This window comes from Copadichromis virginalis, linkage group LG1 (genome assembly GCF_057382275.1).
Source record: "Copadichromis virginalis isolate Kocher_CV1m ecotype Utaka linkage group LG1, C_Virginalis_male_GT1.1, whole genome shotgun sequence".
NCBI classification, from domain to species: Eukaryota; Metazoa; Chordata; class Actinopteri; order Cichliformes; family Cichlidae; genus Copadichromis; species Copadichromis virginalis.
Window position 1 is genome coordinate 40856019 of NC_140618.1, and position 26019 is coordinate 40882037.

The following is a 26019-nucleotide window of genomic DNA, read 5'->3' on the forward strand; positions in this document are numbered from 1 at the left end:
GGTCGTCAGCAAGTTCAAAATAGATCTGTATGTCATCGGCATAACAGTGGAAGGCGATATTGTATTTTTCAAAGATTGAGCCTAGAGGGAGCAAATACAATGAGAAGAGAATAGGGCCTAAAACTGACCGTCTTCTCAGGGGACCCACTTAAGGTCTTAGAGTGGAGCACTAGTTTCAAAGCTTTGATAGAACGGCGATGCACAAATCCAGCTGACAGGTTGTTCTACCTACGCAAATACATCAGTGGAGAAGCACGGTCTGTATTGGAGGGAAGCTTTTACAGAAAAGATGACGAAGCATATGACTAAGCTTGGGAAGCTTTGAATGCTCAGTATGCCCACCCCTTTATAATCCAGCATGCATTTAGGGAAAAACTGAACAACTGGCCAAAGATTCGTTCAAGAGAGTCGCTTAAACTGAGACAATTCAGTGATTTTCTGACAGACTGCAGCAATGCTATGCCATACATCAAAGAACTGCAGGTGTTAAATGACTGTGAAGAGAATCAAAAATTGCTCCAAAAACTTCCTGACTGGGTGACTTCTCGTTGGAATCGTCATGTCACATTGCAGTTACGGCAAACAGAAGAATATCCAAGCTTCAAGCAATTCGCTGATTTTGTTGCACAAGAAGCGGAAGTTGCATGCAATCCTGTAACATCATTTCATGCCTTGAAACACACTGAAGAAAGGTCAGCTAGGGACATAAAGCGTCCAAAGGCTAATGCATACATCACAAATGTGAAAGCATCAGACAGAACAACCACAGGATACAGCGGAGTGGAGAACAATTCAAATGAGCCTGATATAGAAAGAAAAGCAAATGCTTTGCCATCAAACTCAGTCACATGTATCTGCTGTGGAGAAAGCCATTCTATTCACAAATGCCAGACCTTTGCTAAAATGTCCGTGGAGAACAAAAGAAAGGTCATACTTGACAATAACCTGTGCTTTGGCTGTCTGAGAAGAGGACACAATTCAAAAGACTGTAAGCCCAAGGCGACTTGTGGGGTTTGTAAAAAACATCATCCAACAGCTCTTCACGAAGACCGTCCAACGACTGCAGTGAACACATCATCACGTAGAATGCAGGCAGAAGAAAACATATCTGCACTTTCTTGTTGCATGGACAGAGGAGATGGTGGGAGCACATCCATGATCGTGCCTGTGTGGGTTTCTTCAACCACCACTCCAGAGAGAGAGACCTTAGTGTATGCTCTATTAGATGCACAGAGTAGCAACACTTTTGTAGATCAAGGGGTATGTGAGGAGATGGGGATGAGTTTAGAGCCAGTGAAGTTAAAGCTAACCACTATGATGGGAAGAGATTACATTGTTCAGAGCGAAAGAGTTAGTGGGCTCAGAGTTAGAGGGTTTTCCTCCAAAAGCTTTATCAGCTTGCCTAAACCAGAGACTTCATCCCACTTGAACGTTCACACATTCCCACCTCTGAAACTGCCAAAAGATGGGAACATCTAATCAGAATAGCACAGGAAATGCCTGAGTTAATGGATTGCAAGGTTGGGCTGTTAATAGGCTACAACTGTCCTAGAGCACTGGCACCACGGCAAGTAATCGCGGGAAGTGACGAAGAGCCATATGCAATCAAGACAGACCTGGGCTGGAGCATTGTTGGCAGTTCACAAAAAATGGCAACATCAGCAGAAGTGACAGGCCTGTGCCATCGCTTATCTGTTAAGGAACTTCCACCCTTGACACCAGCCACCATCATCAGAGTGCTTGAGTCAGACTTCAAAGACACAGCTCCTGGAGAAAAGAGCATATCACAAGATGACATACAGTTCATGCAACTGCTAAATGAGAAAATACACCAGAATGCTGATGGGCACCTAGAGATGCCACTTCCCTTTAAGGCACGCCCTCAGCTGCCAGAAAATAAACTTCTGGCTCTGGTGTGACTTAAGCACCTGAAAGGGAAGTTTGAGAAAAATCCCAAATTTAAGGACGATTATGTAAGGTTCATGGACAATGTCTTCAAGGAAGGTGATGCTGAAAGAGCTGAAGATGATCCCAGAGAAGGAAATGTGTGGTATATTCCACATCAAGGCGTCTATCACCTGAGAAAACCGTAAAAAATCAGGGTTGTGTTTGACTGCTCTGCAAAGTACAGTGGCACAGCTCTGAATGATCACCTCTTGACTGGACCTGATCTCATTAACAGTTTGACTGGAGTACTCTGCCGATTTCGCCAACACCCAATTGCAATCATCTGTGATGTAGAGAAGATGTTTAACAGATTTCATGTAAACAGAGAGGACAGAAATTACTGTGGTGGGAAAATGGTGAAACAAACACAGAGCCAAAAGAATATCGCATGAAAGTCCATCTTTTCGGGGCCGCATCCTCACCAGGCTGCGCAAATTATGCAATGAAGTATCTTGCGGGCCAAAATGAAAGGGAACATCCCACAGCAGCCAACAGAGAAGTCCTGGAGTTAATTCCAGATAGTGAACGAGCTAGTGGAGCCCAGGAAGTGGACATCAGTCATCATGAACTCCCATTTTAGACTGTGTTGGGAGTAAGGTGGAGTGTAAGCAGTGACACCTTCTCCTTTAAAGTTGCCCTGGAGGAGAAACCAGAGGCCTCAGGTTCAAATTGGCTCATTGGACCTCATTTCCTGTGGGAAAGAGAGTTTGTCACACCAGACTCAACTCCAGACCTTCTGGTAGGTGATCCAGAGGTCAAAACGACACAAATACTACAAACAAAGGTAGTAGAGGACAGGAACTTCTTGGAGAGACTCTAAAGGTTCTCAAAATGGCATACAGCAGTAAATGTAGTTGCCAGGATCCAGCAACTAGCCAAAAGAGCCAATGCAACAAAGGGTATAAATGTGGAAGACAGGAGAAAAGCAAGTCATGTGCTTATAAAATTAGCACAAGAAGATGCTTTCAAGGAGGAAATCCAAGCACTGAACCATGGTAAATTACCACAGAGCCATCCTTTGTTCCAACTTGACCCAATATTGCAAGACGGTGTTCTCAGGGTAGGAGGGCGGTTAATGAAGGCTTCCTTACTGCTTGACACGAGGCATCCAATAATCCTACCCAAACATGGCATAATTACACACCTGATTTTAGATCAGTTCCATGAGAAAACCCAGCATCAAGGCAGAGGACAGACACTTAATGAGCTGAGAGCAAATGGTTTCTGGGTTATATGATGGATTATGCAGAAAAAATAAAATTGGTCTGAAAGGTCTATTACTTTATAATGTATTCAGGTTGTGTGTCATGTTTTTAAAAAGTAATAAAGTAACTAATTAGATTTGAAAATAAATAATCATTAAAGTCACGGAATAACTTACTTGGAGAAACAATCAGTAATTAATTACTGTTTTCAAGTAACTTGACCAACACTGTGAATGGCAAAATCTTAACTTTGTTTTGATATCTTCACTTTTTGCATTAAATCATACTGGGATGTTTGTTGTAACAAGCGTGGAACTTCAATATCAGAACTCGAACAAGAGATACAAAGAAACTTCATATAGCTTACAGATATTTTCACTGTGCTACTGTGCCAGAGGGGCCGATGGCACGATATGGCAGCCTCGCTTCTGTCAGTCTGCCCCAGGGCAGCTGTGGCTACAACTGTAGCTGCTTCCACCAGTGTGTGAGAGTGAATGAATAGTGGCATTGTAAAGCGCTTTGGGTGCCTTGAAAAGCGCTATATAAATCCAATCCATTATTATTATTATTGTGCACAACTCACCTAAGACCCCATCAATTGGGTTAAGGGCATGACTTTGACTGGACCCTTCCACCACTTGATTATTTAGCTTTCAGACAGATAGCTTCACATTTAACTGCAGAATACTTTGGTATATCGGAAGTTTAATCAAATTATCAACCCGGCACCACTGCTTGACAGCTGATGGGGGGGGGGGGGGGTATCAATATGCTGTTAAGCTTTCTCAAAACATGGTACTGTGCATTATGGTCAGATATTTACATATTGATTTATTCTGTCTTTTTTTTAACTGTCATGAACTTCAACTTTTTTTTTCAACATTTAACATGCTGAGGCCCTTAGAGCCTGAGACTTTTGTCTTCAGATTTTTTTTAAATTATTTCACTATTTCATGGTTTGACTCCCAGGAATACTGACTGTCTCAGGCATTTTCCACTTACTAATGTTTCTCGCTGAAGAATGACACTTTAAACTGTTTGGAATAAGTTCATCCAGCACATCTGATTAGCAGAATCTGGCTGCTACCTGCCCTCTTAATAGAAGCAGTAAAGGCAGACTTAGTTTTCACACACTGCTTCTACATTCTGGCTTAGTTTTTGTTGAATAATGGCACTGTGTAATGTGCTGCTATTTATCTGAGGTTGATATGTAAAACCTTAGAACTAAAAGGTACATACTGTTTTTTAGCTATTCCAGTTGAAGTGCTTACAGCAGATTCAGAGCGTTTTTAATATTAGGAAATAACATGCTATATAGAACTTTCATCACAATGGTGTGATTAGTTTGCATCGTGTGTTTAAACTATGTTTTCTAATATTAGTTTGCAATTTCTTCGGAAAATGCACAACTGAACTTTTCAAGGCACATGTCCTAGCACCAATAGGGGGAAATTGTACACTTTAACAGCAGAACTCAAAACGCTCAAGGAACAAGAGTCACAAAGAAACTTTATATAGTTTTCAAGTATTCAAAACTGTTAAATAAGTACAAGATGTGTTCACATGATTTACATATTGGACAATATATGCACTGCCCATTTTTATTTGTCTTTACATGATTCCCACTACCCACGCAACACGCTAAAAATTTCCGCAAATTATTCACATTTGTTTAGATGTTTTTCTTTTTACTTTTTGAGTGAGCTGGTTATTGTGACAGCTTTCTATTGGACAAGGATCACACAGATGGTAACACCTGGAAGAGTTTACAGTGTGGGATGGACAAGTCCAAAGGAGGGGATATTGGGGCCACACTGAGCATGGTCAAAATGGTGATTAGCTGCTGGTGATGTCAACAGTACATATTAAACACAGGAAATAAGATTAACATTGAGTCTCAGTCTTGATCCCTTGGGCTGTTCATTTACATCCACACAATAAGAAAATAATATACAGAAGGACTGACGGTGGGCTTTTGATGAAGTGTTTCTCTGGGAAAAACAGATGGCTTAGCATTTACACTCTTTCATGATTAGCTATGTGAGAAATTTTGTCAAAATGCTCTTTAAGGCACCTAATGCTGTTGGAAAGTATATGCGCTCCTGTAAAGGAAACTAAAAAAACAACAAGTGACTAAACATATAAGTGATACACTGTATTTCTAAATTCTAGGTTAATGCTGCCATTCGTACATGGAAGAGAAAATCAAACAGGTAGGAAGGAAATAAAAGTAGCACCACAGAATGTATATTGGGAAAAAAACAGAAAAAAAGAAAGCCTCAGTACAAGATTCAAAAGTTCAAGAACATTTGAAACAGTGAAAGGTTCCTCTGCAAAGTCTAGTGTCAACAGACATCACTTCTGATTTTACAAACTCTCACAGTGAAGAGTGAGCGTGGAGAAAAACATCATTCAACGATGACACGGAAGCCAGTCATTCTGTACATTACTTTTAACATTTCGGATTTCAAAAGCATATACTGGTAGCCTTTAAAAGTGGATCTGAATGACCTTGAACTACCACATGTGCCATGTTACCATTACAGAGTAGCTCCAGAAATGAAAAACTTTGAAGAATACAATTTTATGTATGCTGGATTATAAAATTGTTTTTGATGTTGTTGTTTTTTAAATTATGCTGCTTAAAGTGTGTATTTACATCACTGAACAAGCTACAGGGATTTACCACAAAGAAATGTGCTCAATGTCTGAACAATGAAAAACACACGTTCCTTGCTGCTAAAGCTGGATTACTTGTTTACTCTGTCAGTTGTTTCCAACACATAACAGAGCCTGACCAATATATAAGCCTACCACAGATCTATCTGTAGACCCACACATATTGTTTGAGAAACCTCAATATTAATACCTTTTAATTAAAAAAAAGAAAGAAAAAAAGATCCTCTTGCTGTCCATATCACTTGCAGCAAAGTAGCATCACGGCGGGGGAAAAATGGTGGGGTGCCTCCACTGCAAGTTCCTAACTACTTTGTGAATTACTGTAGACAAAATATAAAAGTTTATTTAAAGCCTCAGCATTTGCATTATGGCTTGCTTTACTTTTTTTTTTTTGGTTTGTTTGAAGTGACCATATGACAATGAGTGGCTGGGGTGCTATGTTAACAGCTAATGCTAGCTTTGTTTGGTAGAAAGGTGAATCGCACCTGTTCCTGCAAATTAGTACTGAGTAACACAAAAACACAGGAATCTGACACCCTAAACCTGGAGAACAGACTTCTCAGAAAAATAACCACTCAAAAAAACATTTTGTACTAAAACAGACAACAAAAAACACAGACAAGAGATCCAGTTCTGTGACTTCAATCACCTGAGGTGACATCCTGCAGACAGCGTGTGGCACTAACTATCAGTTATACAAAAAGTGATGCATAATCTTAAGTCGATAAAGACTTGAGCAAAATCTAGAGTCACACAGTTGTTACGAAGGGAGTAATAACCTCCCAAAGTAGCTACCAAAACTCTGCTGTAAAATGTGTAATTGTTCAACTGTGTAACGCTTTTTATCATGGGAGTCCACAGAGATTGACTAACTTTTGGAGCTGTAATCATATTACCACAAGAGGAACGTTTGACGTTTCATTCATTTTTCACTTTAAACTAATGCATGTCCCTCTTCCAATACAACTCACTTGCTATTTTTATTTAAGCATGCAATACCGAATTTTTGGGTAGCAAAGATTTAGTATAAGGATCGATCAGGCTCTACCTACCTGATATACCATATATAAAAACTGTTCCTGTGGGTAAGCCCATGATAGCCCAAATTTAACATCATAATTCAATTCTACACATACATACACATGATGAACTTAAATTATACTCTGAAAAAAGACATTCTTTCCCAGGAAAACTACTGGAATAATGAGAACATGGCACCTGCATCCTAAAGGACTGTCTGGATGATGTTACAATGCCTCTGGACCAACCACTCTACACTGTTCATTCAGTGCAGTTTGCCTACTGAAACTTACCAACTAGAGACAAAAACCAAAAGTTCAGTAAAATACCTGCCTATGAGACAGAGAGGAATAATCACCATACTGTACACTTTCTACAATATCCACGTCCATTATGAATAAACAAGTGCATTTACTTAAAGGAATAGTTTAGCTTAAAACAAATTCTGTTTTCACTTAGGAGCCAGCTAGATCATTCCCAAAAATGAGAAAGATTCCTATCACGGGATGGACTTGTAAAATTTCCATAAATCAATATTTTGGGTGGTTGGTCTTTATATGAAATAAAGTGACAGAGTGAACAACAAATTTGTTTCAAGTTAACAGCACCCTCTAATAATGTTCAATTTCTCTCTCTCTCTCTCTTTTTAAATTACTGTACTTCTTTTACATCAACACAACAGTTGATTAGCAGGTCGTCTATATTTACAGGGAAAAGTCCACCGCTTATGCATTGAGCCTCAGAGACTGATCCTCTCTCCTCCTGGAGGAGATATCAATGTCTATGGAGTCTTTACCCACAATGAGTCGGAGCCGCTTTGCTGGAGGAAGTGGAATGAAATCGTCTTCAAACTCATTATCAAAGTAGTCATCGTCATCCTCCACTTCCTTGTCCTCATCATCAGACGAAGGGTCTGCCAGGACCTTTTGGGTCAGATGTCCACCATTCCTGGTCTCTAGACCTTGACTCATGTCTCCATTAAAGGAAATCTGGTCCACCTTTGTCTGTGATAGTCTTCGTGCATCATCCTCCCGCTTCAACTGGATGTTCAGCTTGGTGGAATTGCTGTGGACCACAGGGGCAAAACCGTTATTCAGTTTGGCGATGTAGGAGCTGCCTTTATCCTTGTCATGATCCTTGCTGAACTTTATGCTAATTTTGCTCGAAGAAGGTGAATTGACCGTAGATGCCGAAAGATGGGAGGAGCCAACAGGATCGTTGGGGTCAGTGGTCTTGCTACTGCTGCTATCCCTCCGCCGGCGGAGCGTCAGTTTGGGGATGCCTGTGTTATTCTCTAGGATCAACTGAGCATCGTATCTTGTGATCCGACGCTTCTTCTTCCCCTTGTCCTGAGACCGGCAACTACCCTTTCCCTTGTCCCGGTGGAAAGATTTGCTGCCATGGGTGACGCAATTGTAGTCTCTATGTTGGTCAGCAAAGCTCAAAAGCATATTTCCACAATCTGAGAACTCTGCAGCATGGCTGCCAACCACTTGCATGAAGGACTCCCCATATGTGTCTTCGCATTTAATTGTCCGCTCGGCCCTGATCCGTGCTGGCCGTTTCTGCCTGGTGCTTGAGCGTCTTCTGGCATAGCCAGCATCTAATGATGGATGTTCTAGCTCAACTCCATGGTGGAGGTACTCCTCCATGTCAGCTGGCTCTGTTTTGATGACCACCCCACCAGGGACTGGACTCAAACCATCCATGGCGCTGGGCTCTAGCTTAACACCAGATGCTGTTTCCCGAGCCTTTACAAGGGTCCTTGTGGACCTGCGAGTTCTGTACATCGAACACTGGCTGCCTTCGCTGCTCTGCACAGCTGGGAGGTGGCCATTTTCCTTGGCAGTATGACGTGTCAGATAGCCTTGCTGGCCCAGTGTCTGCTGCACTAGCTCCTGCCCATCCTTCTCCTTCTTTACAGTGACGCCTTTACACAGCGACATCTTTGAGTCCGTGAGACCCAACTGGCAGGTCTCTCGTTTGGCCAGTGCCTTGGGCTCTGCACCCCTTTTCCGACTTCGCAACTGGACTTTACTTAGCGAAGGCTTAGATTGGGATCTTAGTCTCTTTGGTACCCTGTTATTGTTTGCGCGACCTTGTTTTGAACATGAGGTAGTAAGGGCTCTTGACAAAGTCTGTCTGGTTTGAGTCCTGTTTTTATACTTCAGGCCAGATGATGATGACGATGATGATGTTCTTTTTCTGGCAGCTGGAGGAAAAACAGAAAAGGCTGCACATTATAATGTTTTTAGATAAGTAACTGCATATAGAAAAAAATAAATAAAATGTAACATTTTGGACTTCTAGTGGAGTCCTGCAGCACAAATGGGGATGATTCATGGTACAATTAAGAGATATAAGACAGTATTGCCCAAGGAGTTTCACATCTGCAACAGACGAAATACATGTTTAACTGTTAGAGGACTCTTACATTGATGTGTTTTTGGCATTTCCTGAGAGTCTACATCGGTGTGCGAGCCTACAGAGTGACTGTCTGAGGTCCTATTTCCCTCCCCTAGCTTCTTCAGCCTGTTGAGGCGCTTGTCTGTCTCACGCAATCCATACTTGCTGTTGATCACCGGTACTTCCACTGGCAGTCCAGCTTTGGATTTGAAAGCACCAGTACCTCGTCTACATGACAGAAGGGGGGGAAAAAAGAAAGTATGGTTTAATTGTTCTTATCGTACTCAACTGAGATTCTGAGTTTGTTTTACTCAAATTCTTTTGTTTTTCCAACCCACACTCAAACACTGTGTTTAGTTTTCTCATGACGTATACTCCTACCTTTCACACGTATAGCATTCACAAAATTCATTGTTTTCCCCAAAAAAACCATCTCCATAGTAGCACGAGATTTCTTCTCCTGGCTCAATGTCCCTTAAAACTTTCACACAAGCTGTGTCCCGACCTGTTGACACAAACTTAGAAGACAAACGGAAAAAGTCTTAATAACCTGAGTTTCCACATTTAAAAGTGACTGATCCCAAAAGACGCTGAAGAAAGCCTACCTTGCAGTTTGGCCGACAATCTGTGAGGGGAGGGCACAGCAATTAATATACTCGTGAAAAACAGTGATGTCAAAATTTTTAACAAGAGGGTGTGATAAGATTTCCACAAGTAAAACAAAGATTACTACCATGATTGATGAATGCAGCTGGTCCAAGCCACAGCTGCGCACAGTTCTTGCGGGTCGAATACATGACACTGAAGTCATTCTCTCCATGCCGCAGCAGTAAGTTCTCCTCGCTCTCTGAGAGCTCAGCAATGCACCCAACCAAGTACTCAATCTTATCGTTTCTTTTCCTGCGATATTAAATTAGGCAGAAAGGGTTATCACCCAGGTTGAAAACAAGTTTGTAAGTTAACATCACATCCTACCACAACTCTGGTTATCTGTTTCTTCCAACTTCTAATAAACTGCTTATGTTTCTTCTTTTTGCAGTTTTATTTTTTTATGTTTTAATATATTTTACTCACATCCTGTGAAGGACTTTTAATAGTGTTACAATTATTATTATTAGATCAAAAGTTTGAAATCACTGTAACTAGAATTATCTTTGAACTAGACAATGGCCAAGTTTAAACAAAACCAAAGTTCACAGTTATTAATAACATATATCAGTTGGTTCTCACCATTCCTTTGTTGCCACAATTTTAGCTCCATTTTGCTCAGATGAGTAACGGTTACAAGGGAGAATCTCAAACCCACTGTCTGTAGCAAACATGCGCAGATAAACAAACACCTATGGAAAACACATAATGAGCTTTGTGATTGGATGGCTGGCTTGCACAATAGTGGGAAAATAATAATAGTGTATTTACATGCTGCTTGAAGAGCTTTTCTTGAGCCTTCGTCTTGTGGAGAAATATATTTCGAGCCCAGTCTCCTGATGTCAAAGCTTTGAAAGCTTTTTCCAAGTTGTCGTGTTTCTTGAAGCGCTCAATTATCTCTTTCAGCTCTTCTTGCCTTCCCTTAATAGGTCGAAATCTATCAGGAGACATTTGAGATACAAAAGTAACTACAAGCTTATCATCTGGGATAATCTCAGGAGAAGCTGCAAGAAAATTAGCAGATGCATATTTGCTAACCTGGTGTTCATTTTGTGTGTCTGAAAGCCCAGATATGGATCCAGTATGAGGCTCGTGGTTAGATCGTCATTCTCACACAACTCCTTGGCAGTCATTCCAGAGGAGGGTACATAGCGCCTTTCTGCCTCCAGACTGGCTGCATTAAATCCTACAAAAAGCACAAGCATGCTAAAGTTAAAGTATGCTGCAGTTGAAGAATCATTGCATTAGTAAAAGCAAGCATATTGAACTCACTGCGGCTACATCTTCGGTTTCTGGTGTGGCTCTTGCTGTGGCGCAGAGATGCACGTTGTGGATGCTGAGAGCGAGTCTGGCTCGGGCTCACAGTCTGCTCGCCAGTCAACTTGTTTCCATGTCGTCTGCCATTTAATACCATGTTCTTGGATTCGCCCAGCCACTTCATGCCCACAAGACCCCTGGTCCAGTTGCATTTAGTCTCTGAGATGAAGCAACACTCTTGAGTGGGGAAGACTGGGGACAAGACTTTGAAACCTGGTGAAAGAAGAAACGGACGAGAAATTTTTAAACTGCAAAAATTCAATTGATTAACAGAAAATATCTTATAAACTGGAATGATAGAGTTAATCTATCAGGTATAATCAGGTATAAAATATTTTGTTCCTAACTTCAAGGCAAGCTGAATATTTTTTTGACTAAATGACAAACTAATATTGAATTTGCTGGCTACAAACGTTTCATGTTGCATTAAGAACACTATTTGCTCTGTTTAGCATCGCTACATCAAGGCATCTTCATTTTAGATACCTCATCACCTGGGTTTGTAATGTAATGAGAACACAGCGGAACACAGTTACTGTAGGGTTTGTACCAAGGTAACCAATGCTGTGAAATGACGCTATATAAAGAAGACTGATTTGAAAAGTTACTCAGATACCATTTGGCAATCACAGAGGTAGAACAGTGAAGGTAAACATTTCTTGCATTTCTTTCTTTTCTGATTTCACTGATATCTGACCAAACATACATACAAATATTATTCTCTTAATCAATCTCAAACTAATTTCAAGCAAAAAGGACACATTTGCTGCTTTTAGCTTTTCAATGATGACAATTGGTTATTATTTTTGTTTGCCCAGTAAACTGCCATTTAAAACACTACTGGCATAATGTGATCAGCATCAGTGAATGAACCCAGCGCTGTGAGACACTTCAGGTTTGGGCAATGTCAGTACAGAAAAATAATCCTCGAGCGCCGCTTAGCGTTAATTCCACATACTGCATTGGCTTACTGTCAAGTGCACCAGAAATTACTTCTCTCCTGTCATCCATCCACACAGTGCTGCCCTGTTAATGTATGCATCATATGACAGACACGTTTTCGGCTTCATTACCATGCCATGGTGTTTATAAGTCTGTCATACGAGCAGTTTCCAGGGCGCTATAGTGTGGCATCATCGCAGTTGTGATCGAAGCAAATGTGCTTCGTCTTTATGGTTCAAAAGCTAACGTTAGCTACTGGAGAACACAACATCCTCGGGGAATGGGAGAGGCAGTAGAAACCCGGAAGGCCACACCGTAATCTGAGGCCGAAATTGTACCAGAGTTGTGAATATAGCAGGGTATTGTTTGCTGACAACTCCCCTCTCTCCAACCGTTCGCTTCGTTAGCCTGAGGCTAATTACCACGAACGAGGCCAGAGTGGTTAGCTTGCCGGCTACATGCCTAGGTATTTTCCAAAGACTAAGCACGTCTCACAAATACTACCCATCAAACGCAATTAAAAACAAAGACTGATGTCGAGTACTGTTAGACTGATGCACATATTTAAGGACCATCTCATGCCACAATATACCAATTCGACATCACAAACTGCTCTGACGTTTCCCTATCAAGCTGCTAAATTTCAGCAAAAAAAAAAAAGACCAAATACGGCTCGTTTGCCGGGCCTGCTGATTTAAACCCTCAGCGTATCCTCAAGCATTAACGCACTCCCCGATTCATGTTAGCCGACATGAAACTTCACCTACTAACTTAACTTGATCGTCAGTGAGCAACGACTAATTGCAGTTATTCAGTCTCTCCTCATCAAATTTATGTCGTCTCAAAAATCATGAAATATTCGGTGATTACACGGCATTTAGCTCCCAGCATGTCCCAACAAATAGTTTACGGTATGCAGTCTACCTACAAACAACTGGAATACACCAGCTAACGCACGCTATCAAACTGCATTAGCACAGGTTGTTTGATATGGAAGCCATTAGCTAGGTCGATGGGCTAAATATTCAGTTTCTCAGCGAATTAAAAGTTACTTAATGTACCTGAATCCATGTAGATACAATATACTGTCGTTATCAAAGAAAGCAAATAACGAGTTACCGGGTGTAAGTAATGTTATACATCATAATGAGTTCAAAAGGAAGCTGAGAGCGTTACACGGCTTGGTATCGTTAAATAACCCCAGTCGACAACAAAAAAACCCCACCAAACACACAAAATACTTACAATCTTAAAACGCTAAACCGTCGCGTAACAAAACAGCTCTTCTTTAAACTAATCCAAATGTAGCACGATACCCTAAAAGAAAATAACACAGGAAACACATTTTTTAAAAGAAATTAACATTAAAATTCAAGATGGCGGCCACGGACAACAGAGGGACAGAGAAAAACGCAGCACAGCCATCCTAAAGAAAATAGGTCCAACAAATACGACGCAATCTCTACCGTCTGTGCTTAAAGGATAAACATAATTAAAAAACGCAATGTAAAACTTGAAAAATGGTCACGATTGGGGATTTTTCTAAACCTTTTTTTTATTAAACAACGCCGAAAATTGGTATCTTAGTTTGTAGCAGTAATTGTCGGAGGTACACAAAAGTAGTGCTGCATAAACAAACCTCGTTACACTTCCTAAAGAATCCACCGGTGTGGGAAGAGCTGGTTCTGCTGCATATTTTATGGAGAACCGTATCTGAACGACATCGGGGTATGGAAACTTCTCTTCCCAAACACAAAAGTCCTTCTTGTTCTGCACTTTTGTTTTTATCCAACATCACTTTGTAATGAGAGTAGTCCTCATTCATATAGGCTTATCCTTATGTATTTATACGCAGAATAGCCCTAACCAATTTTTGTTATAAAATATATTCTGACGTTCCAATATTTGTTACCTTCATTAATTACACCTTACTAATTATAAATGGGTTTCAAAAGTACCCTCCCAATTGGGGTTTATGCATAAACCCCAATACTCCATAAAGCAGAATTAGTATGGGGACTGCACCCTCAGCTCTGTTTCAAGAGGACTGTATGGAGGACCAGAAGCGCCAGATGTATCAAAATAAAGAATTTTTGTGCTTTTGTAATGAATTGTAAAATAAAATATGCATTTTAAAATTTAATCACCATTTATTTTGATTATTTAAACATGACTAAAGTAATTTATTATTTGATAATTTAATTTAAAAGAAAACATTACTTGAGCCAATATTTCAAAATTGATTAATCCATTAATAAACACTTCAAATCAAAAATGGATTTCACATTAAAAAATTAACCTTTCAATAAAAAAATTGTTTTCTGAATTTTAAATCAAATAATAGATTTTCAAAATCTTTTTTAAAATACAATTAAAAAAAGAGAAATAAGTAAAAGGATTTAAAAATCAAAGATTTATTTCATGGTATTAAGTATGGGATTACTTCCATATTAGCTAACAGATTAACAATCAAATTATCTTTCACATTCCCTTTCCCCCCTTTCTATTTTATTATCAGTATTGACATGAAATCCAGTTAAGTATATTATATAAAAATATCAATTCGAGACTTATGAAGTTGAGAACATTTACAATGTAAAGCAATAAATAAAAGAAATAGAAAAAGAAATAATGAAACATACAGGAAATACCTGACATGTACCCCACATGTGAGATATTTTAAACACAATCTTTAAAGGCGTTAAAGTTACTTTTTATGGCTTTTCAAATCTGTTAAACCTTTCAAAGTCCCAAGGTGAGCTTTCAGTTCAGCCTTGAATTAAGGGGAATTGAGTTTTGTATCAGAGTTTTCCAAATAGAATCAAAAAATAGAATCTATTTTGTAGGTTCATTTTAATACTAAAATATAGTTGAAATAATTGTTCAGTTTCAGTCCAAAAAACAGAACATTAATACAATCGTAAAAAAAAATGCAAAATTGATTCTCTGACTGTTTTACAGAAGGTAAAAGATTCATCCAAATCATTTCTATATTTTTTTAATAAAATGGTTTGTTGTATATATTTGATGAAGTATTTTAAAGTAAATGTCTTTGACCTTGTTGGTGACTAAAGACTTAAGTCACCAACAATTAGTATTCATAACGTTACCATTCCAATAAAACTGACAATGAGCAGTTACAGGACAATGAATCATATACCTAAGAAATTTTTTATTTATGAGAACATCTTTATATCTGGTCCATTTCTGTCTTGTAGCAGCCTTAAAAAAATAATTGCAATTGCATCAAAAACTGTACTGTGTTCTCTCACAGACCCTGGGACATCAAAAGTCCTCAACTCCTGATGTTTTTCATTCATTCGTTTGGATGCATAATTAATATTATTTTAGATCCATTTCTTATAAAACATTGATTTATTTTTGCATTTAATATTTTTGTTATTTCAAATCAGAGATTTATGTTGGGGAAATTTATGCTTGTAGACAAGAATAGAATAGAATAGAATAGAATAGAATAGAATAGAATAGAATAGAATAATGCCTTTATTGTCATTGTCACATGTCACATGTATAACGAAATTAAAACTGGAATAAAACATAAATAGTAAGACAGCACCAATAAATGACAAAAATGAGAAATTAACACAATCAAGAGGAATATAGACAAACCATAGGAATATATATAAAACAATAGAAAGGCACACTTTGGAGAAAAAAGTGCTTGGAAGTAGTTGGACTGATTGCAGTCAGTTGGTAAGGAAGTCTTTGATCCAGCAGCAGGTGGAACGGGGGATCTGAAGGTGAAAACGCAAAAATGTGCAGAGTCGAAGCCAACATGATCATGCCTGTCTGTGAAAAATAGATAAGTGAATGGGAATTTTGTTGACATCAAAATCACATTTAAGAAGGAATTCTTAAGGTTTGGTGTTAAATATCATAATCTATGTTTGTCTGTAATGAAAAATTTTGATCCAGTTCATCTTGAATATCACATCTGATGTATTGAAATTTAACATATTTAAACCCCCTTGATTATAACGGTAAGTTCATTCATTCTTCTTTTTAATTTTCAGACTGACCCGATGAAGCTGTGCAAAAGCTAGCAAGCCTGCCTACCGTTCTGGTTTTATGCATGTTGTCATATAGGAATATATTGTTTATTAATAATCAGCACACAGTGGTCCTGAACATCCGTCACTGCCTCGCTTTTTCGTTAGCAAATTTAACATATTTAAATTTAAAAACTGACATTCAAAAGGTCACGTGATTAACCGTGGACATGGCTTCCATGTAAAACATGGCTTCCTTGTAAATGTTATGGTTCCTGTAAGCCTATGTAATACATCGGAAGAGCCGTTTTGTCGGCCATCCAAACGTTCAGCAGTAGAACACCCTCAGCAGCTGCAGTCTCCACTTCACAATCGCCGATGGCTTGATAGCAGTGTTAGCTAAACTAGCATAACTAAATTACTTAGCTAGTCCTCACTTTTTCTTTTTAAATTTGGTAGCAGCAGACAGACATCGAACAAAATACAACTTAATTTATTTATTTGGTAGGCAACAGTCATTCTTGATGCAAATATTTCCTTAGGAATCCAGCAATGCACCTGGACCAACAACACCTGCCGTCTCCACTGGGATAACATACCACTTGGTAGGCTTTCTTACACATGTACAGTGGGGCAAAAAAGTATTTAGTCAGCCACCGATTGTGCAAGTTCCCCCACTTAAAATGATGACAGAGGTCAGTAATTTGCACCAGAGGTACACTTCAACTGTGAGAGACAGAATGTGAAAAAAAAAAATCCATGAATCCACATGGTAGGATTTGTAAAGAATTTATTCGTAAATCAGGGTGGAAAATAAGTATTTGGTCACCTCAAACAAGGAAAATCTCTGGCTCTCACAGACCTGTAACGTCTTCTGTAAGAAGCTTTTCTGTCCCCCACTCGTTACCTGTATGAATGGCACCTGTTTGAACTCATCATCTGAATAAAAGACACCTGTCCACAGCCTCAAACAGTCAGACTCCAAACTCCGCCATGGCCAAGACCAAAGAGCTTTGGAAGGACACCAGGAAAAGTATTGTAGACCTGCACCAGACTGGGAAGAGTGAATCTACAATAGGCAAGCAGCTTGGTGTGAAAAAATCAACTGTGGGAGCAATCATCAGAAAATGGAAGACATACAAGACCACTGATAATCTCCCTCGATCTGGGGCTCCACGCAAGATCTCATCCCGTGGGGTCAAAATTATCATGAGAACGGTGAGCAAAGATCCCAGAACCACACGGGGGGACCTGGTGAATGACCTGCAGAGAGCTGGGACCAAAGTAACAAAGGTCACCATCAGTAACACACTACAACGGCAGGGAATCAAATCCCGCAGTGCCAGACGTGTTCCGCTGCTGAAGCCAGTGCATGTCCAGGCCCGTCTGAAGTTTGCCAGAGAGCACATGGATGATACAGCAGAGGATTGGGAGAATGTCATGTGGTCAGATGAAACCAAAGTAGAACTTTTTGGTATAAACTCAACTCGTCGTGTTTGGAGGAAGAAGAATACTGAGTTGCATCCCAAGAACACCATACCTACTGTGAAGCATGGGGGTGGAAACATCATGCTATGGGGCTGTTTTTCTGCCAAGGGGACAGGACGACTGATCCGTGTTAAGGACAGAATGAATGGGGCCATGTATCGTGAGATTTTGAGCCAAAACCTCCTTCCATCAGTGAGAACTTTGAAGATGAAACGAGGCTGGGTCTTCCAACATGACAATGATCCAAAACACACCGCCCGGGCAACAAAGGAGTAAGAAGCATTTGAAAGTCCTGGAGTGGCCTAGCCAGTCTCCAGACCTCAACCCCATAGAAAATCTGTGGCGGGAGTTGAAAGTCCGTGTTGCTCGGCGACAGCCCCAAAACATCACTGCTCTCGAGAAGATCTGCATGGAGGAATGGGCCAAAATACCAGCTACTGTGTGTGCAAACCTGGTAAAGACCTATAGTAAACGTTTGACCTCTGTTATTGCCAACAAAGGTTATGTTACAAAGTATTGAGTTGTATTTTTGTTATTGACCAAATACTTATTTTCCACCCTGATTTACCAATAAATTCTTTACAAATCCTACCATGTGGCTTCATGGATTTTTTTTTCACATTCTGTCTCTCACAGTTGAAGTGTACCTCTGGTGCAAATTACTGACCTCTGTCATCATTTTAGGAGGGGGAACTTGCACAATCGGTGGCTGACTAAATACTTTTTTGCCCCACTGTACTTTAACTGACTGTTTTTTGTAAATTGTAACTGACAAATAAAGGCTTCATACATCAGAAAGGTTTCATACATCAACCCACTGATGTTTGTACAACCCACATCAGTGGGTTGTGTGTATATGTGTGTGTAAAGATACAATATATGAATTCAGCTAACGGCAATAATTTTATGAGTAAAGCTGCTGAGATGATTTCATTGCACTTTTAGTAAGTGTTGAACTTTCTTTGCAATTTCTGTTTTTAGAATCAACAGCCCACATTCTGATTTACTTTTGCAAGTTGCTGATTTCACACAGATCCACTGCTGAAACGTGCCTTTGAGTTTTTCATCATTTAACAAGAACAGTCTCAGGCAATAATTAGGCTTAATGTATGCGACAGTACATAAATGCAAGCGACAGCACAAAATGACTTTCATCTATCTAAATCCAGATTTTAGTCCCTTTTATTGTTGACCATAATGAAAAATATATACTCTTTAGTATATATTCACTCCTAGATGTATAATAATATATACAAAAGGAATTCTGAAACACATTTAGTGTTACATTTTAGATCACCACAATAGGATATCCACAATTTAGGATTCAGGCGTTTGTTTTAGTTCGATATCACAATCATTCTATGAGTATTTTAGAGAACCAGCAGTTAGCAGCAGTTACTTCAGCTGCTTCAATTCATTGACATTTACAAGCATTCCTTTATACACAGCATTTAAGTCAGGTTGAGGTCTGGAGATTTGCTGCTGTGCTTGGGGTCATTATCCTTTTGCATGGCCTAATTTATAAGAAGCTTTAGCTGACACACAGATGTCCTCACATTTGACTCTAGAAAACTTTTAGAAACGGATTGTTTGGCAGTGACAGGTTTCTGGGTGATGGAGCTGACAAAAAGGTGTTATGTAATTGATGCTTCCTTCCTTGTGAAAGTGGGTTCCACTGGACCTGCGTCTGTGAACCATCTATTGAGGGGGATTTTTTTCCTTTGCCTGTGTGTAAGGATCAACCACCAAAGTCTCAGATCTGTTGCATTAAATTTTATGTTCTTTGTAAGAATATTAAGAAAATAGTCAGAATGCTGAATTCTCTGCTATCTAATATGCTGCTCAGTGTCCTTTGCTGCCTGCTTTTAAATCAGATGTCACTCTGAACATAAACACAAGCTACATGCAATGCCTCTGATGTGTATCTGTTTCTACCCGTGCTGATGCTAGCATGACTAAAGTTAGCCAAGCAGCAGTAAATATGTGAAGCAAGGCACAAGGATATACTCATCAAATGAACAGGATCATAAGAATATAAGACCACGAGCACTACTAATGTAACAAAAATATGTTGACATAAAATGGCATGTTATTTGAAATCTACATGAAACAATGACACAACTACTTTTTCCAATTTATTTATTTATTTTTACCAATTGTCCAAATTAGTCTGTGATTGGCCTTAGTGTCCCAGAAATCATATTTATATACAACTAAATATGACTCAGCAAACATGTTTTAAATGGATGATTCCTCATCCATTTATATATTTGCTGAGCCCTAAATTTGACGTCAGTGAGCTTATCAGTGGTTGGTGTTAAAAAAAAAAATCCCCCAAATCCCCTATGAGCAAGCACTTGGCGACAGTGGAGAGGAAAAACTCCCTCTTAATGGGGGAGAAACCTCTGACAGAACTGGGCTCAGGAAGGGGTGGCCTTCTGTCTCAACTGAGTGGGGTTCAAATGTTCACTGACAATTTGGTTGTATATAAATATGATTTTTAGAACGTGATGTTGAGACCAATTAGGTGAACTTGGGGACGCAGACAGTTCCGCTTCTTCTTCTTCTTCTTCTTACTTGGTGGACTCTCTGGCAGGCTCTTAACTTCAGTCTCGAGTTCAGCCACCTTCACAGTGAACATTTTCTGCTTGTCTCGTAGACTTTGCAAAGATTCCTGCACAGACAATACAGGCGAGTCCTCTTTTTCTTCTTTTTCTTGTTGTCTGGTGTCTTTTTCTTTCAGAGGCTCCTGCAGAGACATTGCAGTGGATGGCAGTGAGTCCTCTTTTTCCATCTTCTCTCCTCCAGCGTGTTTTTCTTTCAGAGGCTCAGATGTTTGCATTTCATTTGCATCGGTGGAATTTTGTTCTTCCGGCTCCTGTGCAATTTTAAGTGAGGAAGCTTTGGCCTCTTTCAGCTCTTGTCCAAGAGACTCTACCTTCAAATCATGAAGGGCCTTGTTGGGGCAGAGCTGGGATTTCAGGTCACTGATTTCCAGGTTGAGTGTCTCCTGCTCCTGCCTATGTTTAATGGCCTGCTCTTCAAGCTGATTTTGAGCTGCTAGGAGCTGTTTCTGGAGCATCTCAATCTGCTCTTGCTGAATCCTACATTGGACCTCAAATTCAGCCTCCTTAGAGGACAACATTCCTACAGAGTCAATGTGTGAAGCCTCTGTGGTTGGAGTGGCAGACTCCACACACTGCTCTGTGGTAGGGTGGCTGATTTGGTCCTGCAGGGTAACCATCACCTCATCCAGTATGACAATAGCTTCATTGTCATTTGTGAGAGTGTCTGTCTCACTGATGTCATTGGGCTTATTGCTAGAAGCCTCCTCCAGCTGCTCTATGAGGTCTTTAATCATTTCCTCATGATTTCTGTTGTTGTCCTTCATTTGTGCATGAAGGTTGTTCACCTGAAACTGGTGATAAGAGGCCCTCTTGTTTGCAGCTACCATTTTCCAGTAAAGGTAGTTCTGATGGTATTGGGAGGCTTCCAGTTGCTGTCTGAGAGCAGCAATCTCGTGCCAGGGATTAAACTGGACACTGTCCTGATGGGGTCTAAATGTGGGATTGGGTTGATATTGCCAAGTCCCTCGATTAGGCCCAGGGTTTGGTCTGCTGGGGTTATTCACATTTCCCTCTCTCTCCATATTCATGTCCTCCTTTGCATTTGAAATGGTGAGGGATTCAGCTTTTTCCCTTTCAGAAGTGGCTTCGGTGTTTTCTTGCATTTCTTCATTTTTCGGGTTTGCTCCATCACCCATGCTGTTTTGAGCTTCAAGAAAAGTCCAGGCATATGCCCGAGTAATTGGTCTTCTTGGTTCTTCGGCCACTCTTTTCTGTTTTTGCTTTTTTTGTTTTCTTTGGTTTCACAACCATTTCCTTTTGTGGTTGTGCCACAGGAGACTTTTCAGGATTTGGTTGTGCGGCTTTTTCAAGCTCAGGTTTTGGCGTTTGCACGATTGTTATTTTTGGTGTGATGACCATTTCTATTTTTGCTTCTGCCATTGTAGATGCGTCAGCGTTTGCGTTTCTCTGTGTCTGCCTTGTCTTTGTTTTAACAACCAGGTTGTTTTGTGTTTTTGCCATCCGAGATCCACTAAAGTTGGTTGAATGTCTCCCCTATTTAAGGGTTTTTCCAGTAGAATGTGCACTCTGACATCACAGGCTGTTCCTTTGAAGTGCCATGATTCGAACAATTCAAATTAAAATGCCCACAAACCTACTGTAAAGGAAAAGCTTTTATTTTGTAGCACATACTGAATCAACACTATCTGGTTGTTCAGTCTGACGTCACTAGTCGTGTCTGAGTGTTACGGTCGCTGACCTCTAGTGGCTCTCCCTCTGTCGAAGAGTTGTTTTTCTCCTTTTCTTGTGTTGCAAGTCTGCCTCATGAGCCGCAGCTGAGGTGTGTTCCAGCTCGTCAGCCACGGCATATAGTCTGCCATCCTAAACTGCCACACCCCCTGCCATTTTCCCCATGTTTGCCAGAGCTGTGAGCTGTAGAGTTTTGGGCAGCGGGCCTTTGTGTGTATGTGTGTGAGAACTTACCCTCTGTGAACTTTGGTTTTTCTTTCTTTTATTGTGAGCGAAGGTGTGCCCTAAACTCCGCTGCAGGTCCATATATCAAACGATCACTGTGGCATTACTGAGAGTTGAAAAACTGTCTAAAGTCTTTCATCTTTAATAAAATGATCAGCGTTCTGCTCTACCAGGTGTAACAATTGAGTTTAACATCCAGGCATCCATGAAAACGGAATTTATGACATTTAACGGAGTTAGAAGTTAGCAGGGAGTTAGCTCGCTAGCTTCTATCTAAATACAATATAGCATGTCCTGGCTGCGGGGGTTTGGAAACAAATTAAAACGTACAGCTCTGTTATCACTTCCAGCATAAATGAAGACAGAAAACTAAACAGCAGTGACGTTTGTAGGGTTACTGAAGTTGGGCTAGCTGCTATATAATGATGTGCTACGTGACCGCTAGCGACACAGCTATGTTAGCATAATATAAACACGCTAACTTTTTTTCCACTCGATAAAAGTTAACGTAAGTGTTCTCGGTGGTCAGGAACAAATGTAATCGCATGGCAGGATGCTGTAAAAGGACCAAACTTCAGCCAGGAGAACAACTGAGATAATCCATCCACAATACGAGGTTAGTCATTCATATACTGCTGCATGGGCTGGGCTGTAGTTACATCCTAAGGTTTTAAAAACTGATCAATAAATGATTAGCGGTAATAAAAGCCGAGGGAGGTCAACAGTGATCACTGACTGTTTTAGGAGATTTTTGAGATCAAATAGAAGAAAATACATAACATTAAACATGTTAACAACACAAAAGCCATATTAAACGCAGACTACTTTAGACCCGGAAGATTCGTCACGTCATCGCTTAACGACCGGACAGGCCGCAGAGGGAGACTTTAATAGAGGTTTACTAACTCTTACTATCATGTCCATTGTGGAAAAATCTGTCTATATTTAGCATAATATATTTGAACAATCCAAGTATGCAAACTAAAATTGACAGGAGTGCTTATGAGACCACAAACACTGTTGAGGTCCAGTTCAGAGACACAGGTTTTGCACAGGTGAAGCCTAGAGGGGAGCTGGCAGCTACAGATTTGCTGATCTGCTTTTTTCCACACAATATCCACATTTTAAGTAAACAAATGCATGTATGAGAATCAGGCATAGGCTGTGTTCCGAAAAGTGTTTATTAAAATCTGTATTAAATGTGTACGTATTACATTTTTAAAAATTAGAATACAAATTTAATGCCACAAACCTGAGTTGTCATATACATCTGTGAGTTTATGTGCACAACAGTATGCACATGTGGTCTGTGCATATACACACATGAAGAATTTGACATTGCAGCATCTATGAAAGTGTTCATTGTGTAAAACTCACAACCCAAACCTCTACTAGAAAACTGTCTAAAAGACTAGTTTCAATATTTAAACTGTCATTTGTAGTTTTTCTAAGCAAAATCCCCAACTGTTAAGATCTAATTGATATTTGTGTTGATGCTGTCTCCACTGAGTGAGCAGCAGCGCCCTCTGATGTTTGTGTGTAGAAGATTACAGCACCTGGTATTGCATAAACAGATTATTTGGATTTTGTTCAAGATTGATGATTATTTCACATTTTAATATTTTTAATGATAACATTATAAGTTTTGAATATCCCTTATTGCAGAATGAAGATCTCTTATGAAAGTTTGTTTGGTTTTATTCCAAGAAAATGACCAGCTTCAAATGTCGTCAGTGTAGGACACATACAGGATATCATGTTGAAATATAGAGAACTTACAATAGAAGCCACTAGAAACAAATTATTCCAGCCTAACTGATGAAATTTATGGCATTTTTATATGCTGACTGATATGCTGCTCAGTGCTTTGCTCCCTGCTTTTATCAGATGTTTTTTTTCCCCTCAAACTTTATTGAAATTACAAAGTGAACAGCCAGTCATTCCAGTTCAGCCTGACCAGTAAACATACACGGCAAATAAAAGTAACAATATACAGTACAATGAAATAAGATGGACAAATAAATAAAGGGGGGGAAAAAGGGGGGGGGGGGGGGGGAATGTGACAGACTTCATAACAACTTTGTACTTGAAAGTCGTGACAGCTCATTTGTTAAACATTTCTGAATGAATTTCAATCAATGATAAACCTTTTTTATTGGAAGTTAATTTAAGAGAGTTTAAATAATATTCAATTTCAATCAAAAATAAATTAAATGATGGGGTTGTGTTTTGAAATTTACATTTATGTATGTGGAATTTCCCTAATAAGATATAAAGATTGACAATGGCACATATTTTTTTTTCTTTAGTTTCAAAATAAGTGATAATGTTCTTCCCTTCAATTTTGATTTCGTATGTTGTCTTGCACAGTATATAATTTTCAAGCTCTCTCCAAAATGTAGCACTATATGAACAGCCATAAAACAAATGAGTAACACTTTCAAGTTCAGTTTTACAAAAGGTACATTTTCTATCAATGTCACAGAATCTTGAAATGTACATGTTGGATGGATATATGTTATGTAATATTTTCAAATGTAATTCTCTAACTTTGTTTGTAATACAAAATCTAAAAGGAACAAACCACGCTTTATCCCAGGTGATATTATCAAAAATAGCATTCCAAAAAAACTTCCCCCTTGGAGTTATTTTCTTCGCATTATACAAACATTCTCTAATATGTTTATTGGTGCATTTCTTGCTTAAGAAATCAATACCATTTATATAAAGAGTGTTAACGGATGCATGTGGTGTGTTCTGTTTTATGTAGCTTTTCATCAACTCAGTCAGTCCGCTGGGAACGGACTTTATTACAGAGCTAAAATCTTTAAATTTGATAGGGAATGTTTTTTCTGTAATAAAGTCATTGTAACTAAGTAGCTGGCCTTCAGAGTCAAATAAGTCTTTTAAATAGATTATATTTTTATCAATCCAATTCTGCAAATAGTGATTTGTTCCTCTTAGTAATACATTCGTTATTCCAGATAATAGATCTATGTGGAGAAAAGTTATGTGAATAACATAATTTCCAAGCCAACAATGCCTGTTGATAAAATGCAGACATTTTAACTGGTAACTTTGATATACTGTAACTACAAGACAATAGGAAGTGTAAACCTCCAACATTTCTAAAAATGTTATGTGGAATGAAATGCCATAATGATCCAGGAGATTTTAAGCATTCTTTTAGCCATTTCACCTTAAATGTATAGTTCAGGTCCATGAAGTCCAGAAGGCCAAAACCACCTTTGTCTTTAGGTCCACAAAGCAATGATTTTTTTAGATGATGGTGCTTATTCTTCCATACAAAGTTAACAAATAAGTTATTAACATTTTTACATGTGGAATCATACACATTAAGGGAAAGGGCTGGATACACAAATCTGGAAACACCTTCAGCTTTAGTCAAAAGGATTCTACCAAAAATTGATAGGTCTCTCTGGAGCCATCAGTTCAGTATAGTTTTAGTTTTTCCATCCTGGGAGAAAAGTTGAGTTGTTGACGCTCTGTATCATTCTTACAGACATGAATACCAAGGTATCTAACACAGTTTTTGACAGGAATATTGTATAAGGATTTGACATTTGATTGGTACAAACATAAAATTTCACATTTAGATTTATTTAGTTTTAATCCAGAGGCAATTGAGAAATCATTTATTAATGAAACAGCATTTTCAATCTGATCTTTGTTTTTTTAAGGATAAAACGGTGTCATCTGCTAGTTGAGTCACTCTGATTTCTTTACCAAAAATAGATAAACCTTTATTGACTGGGCTATTTAAAATGTGTAATGAAAGTAGTTCAGCCACAATCA

At 39.2% G+C, this 26019-nt stretch overlaps 1 protein-coding gene across 3 annotated transcripts; it reads right to left on the bottom strand.

Moving 5' to 3' along the window:
* Positions 1 to 4640: 4640 nt before the first annotated feature.
* Positions 4641 to 13633, bottom strand: kmt5b (lysine methyltransferase 5B). Of its 3 annotated transcripts, none has more exons than XM_085463211.1 (10): positions 13410 to 13633; positions 11178 to 11435; positions 10944 to 11091; positions 10677 to 10842; positions 10488 to 10597; positions 9991 to 10157; positions 9863 to 9882; positions 9639 to 9775; positions 9286 to 9485; positions 4641 to 9063 (listed from the first exon to the last, which is right to left on the bottom strand). In XM_085463211.1, the coding sequence occupies exons 2-10, from the start codon at positions 11344 to 11346 to the stop codon at positions 7577 to 7579; spliced, it is 2604 nt and encodes an 867-aa protein (XP_085319337.1). In that variant the 5' UTR covers positions 11347 to 11435; positions 13410 to 13633; the 3' UTR covers positions 4641 to 7576. The 3 variants fall into 3 exon arrangements, with proteins under 3 accessions (XP_085319337.1, XP_085319328.1, XP_085319322.1); XM_085463202.1 differs by lacking the exon at positions 13410 to 13633 and adding an exon at positions 13226 to 13350; XM_085463196.1 differs by lacking the exon at positions 13410 to 13633 and adding an exon at positions 12194 to 12583.
* Between the last annotated feature and the right edge of the window lie 12386 nt (positions 13634 to 26019).

What these genes read in the sequence shown, in the direction of transcription:
- kmt5b (XM_085463196.1), bottom strand. Translation starts at nt 12,233, where the DNA reads ATGGATGACAGGAGAGAAGTAATTTCTGGTGCACTTGACA. An exon ending in ACACACAAAATGAACACCAG is followed by an intron (nt 10,843 to 10,943) that starts GTTAGCAAATAT and finishes GTCTCCTGATAG; the next exon opens with ATTTCGACCTATTAAGGGAA. An exon ending in AATGCCAAAAACACATCAAT is followed by an intron (nt 9,064 to 9,285) that starts GTAAGAGTCCTC and finishes TTTTTCCTCCAG; the next exon opens with CTGCCAGAAAAAGAACATCA.